The 1,090-nt window shown below is 72.8% G+C and overlaps 2 protein-coding genes across 2 annotated transcripts in view; both read left to right on the forward strand.

The window, feature by feature from the left end:
- Nucleotides 1-1,090, forward strand: part of LOC110389661 (adenylate cyclase type 10-like) — a 451,262-nt gene that overhangs the window by 421,885 nt on the left and 28,287 nt on the right. The gene's annotated exons all lie outside the window — the stretch shown is intronic.
- Nucleotides 7-1,090, forward strand: part of LOC110389664 (uncharacterized PE-PGRS family protein PE_PGRS20-like) — a 16,765-nt gene continuing 15,681 nt past the window's right edge. Inside the window, exon 1 of the mRNA XM_021380489.1 lies at nucleotides 7-1,090. Within this exon, the coding sequence (XP_021236164.1) occupies nucleotides 699-1,090 (392 nt within the window). The 5' untranslated portion in view covers nucleotides 7-698.

Here is a 1,090-nt window from a genome sequence, read left to right on the forward strand (position 1 = left end):
GAGGATGCCAGGGGACAACGGGGGAAGGCATCGAGCAGCGGGGGACGACGGGGGACGGCGGCAAGTGGGGGCGAGTGACGGCAGCGGGGAAACGGCGGGGAGTAGCGGGGGACAGCGGCGAGCAACGGGGGACGACGGAGAGCGGCGGGGAATGACGGGGAACAACGGGGAACAGCGGCAAGCGGCGGGGGACGACAGAACGGTGGGGAATGACGGGGAACGGCGGCAAGCGACGGGAAACGGCAGGGAGCGGCGGGGGACAGCGGGGGATGACGGCGGACAACAGGGGACAGCGGCGAGCGGTGAGGAACGACGGTGGACGGCGTCAATCGGCGGGGAACAACGAGGGACGACGGGGGACGGCGGCAAGAGGGGGCAAGCGGTGGCAGCGGGGGAACAGCAGGGGACGGCGGTGAGCGGCGGGGGACAACGGGACAGCGGCGAGCGGCGGTGAACAGCGGGGGACGACGGGGGACGGCGGCAAGAGGGGGCAAGCGGTGGCAGCGGAGGAACAGCAGGCGATGGGGAATGGCAGCAGACGGCAGCGAGTGGCGGGGGACGGCGGAGAGCGGCGGGGAATGATGGGGAACGGCGGCGAGCGGCGGGGGACGACAGAGAGCCACAGGGAATGACGGAGAGCAGCGGCGAGTGACGGGGAACGGCAGGGAGCGGCGGGGGACGACGGCGGATGACGTGGGATGCCAGGGGACAACGGGGGACGGCGGGAGTGGCGTCGAACAACAGGGGACGACGGGGGATGGCGGCAAGTGGGGGCAAGCGGCGGCAGCGGGGAAATGGCAGGGAGCGGCAGGGGACGGCGGAGAGCGGCGGGGGCAGCGGCAGATGATGGGGGATGCCAGGGGACGACGCGGGACAGCGTCAAGCGGCGGGGAACAACAGGGGACGACGGGGGACGGCGGCAAGTGGGGGCGAGCGGCGGCAGTGGGGAAACGGCGGGGAGCGGCGGTGGACGGCAGCAAGTGACGGGGGACAACAGAGAGCGGCGGGGAATGATGGGGAACGGCGGCGAGCGACTGGGAATGGCAGGGAGTGGCAGGGGACGGCGGGGAACAGCGGCGAGCAGCTGGGG

Source organism: Numida meleagris, chromosome Z (genome assembly GCF_002078875.1).
Source record: "Numida meleagris isolate 19003 breed g44 Domestic line chromosome Z, NumMel1.0, whole genome shotgun sequence".
NCBI lineage: Eukaryota > Metazoa > Chordata > Aves > Galliformes > Numididae > Numida > Numida meleagris.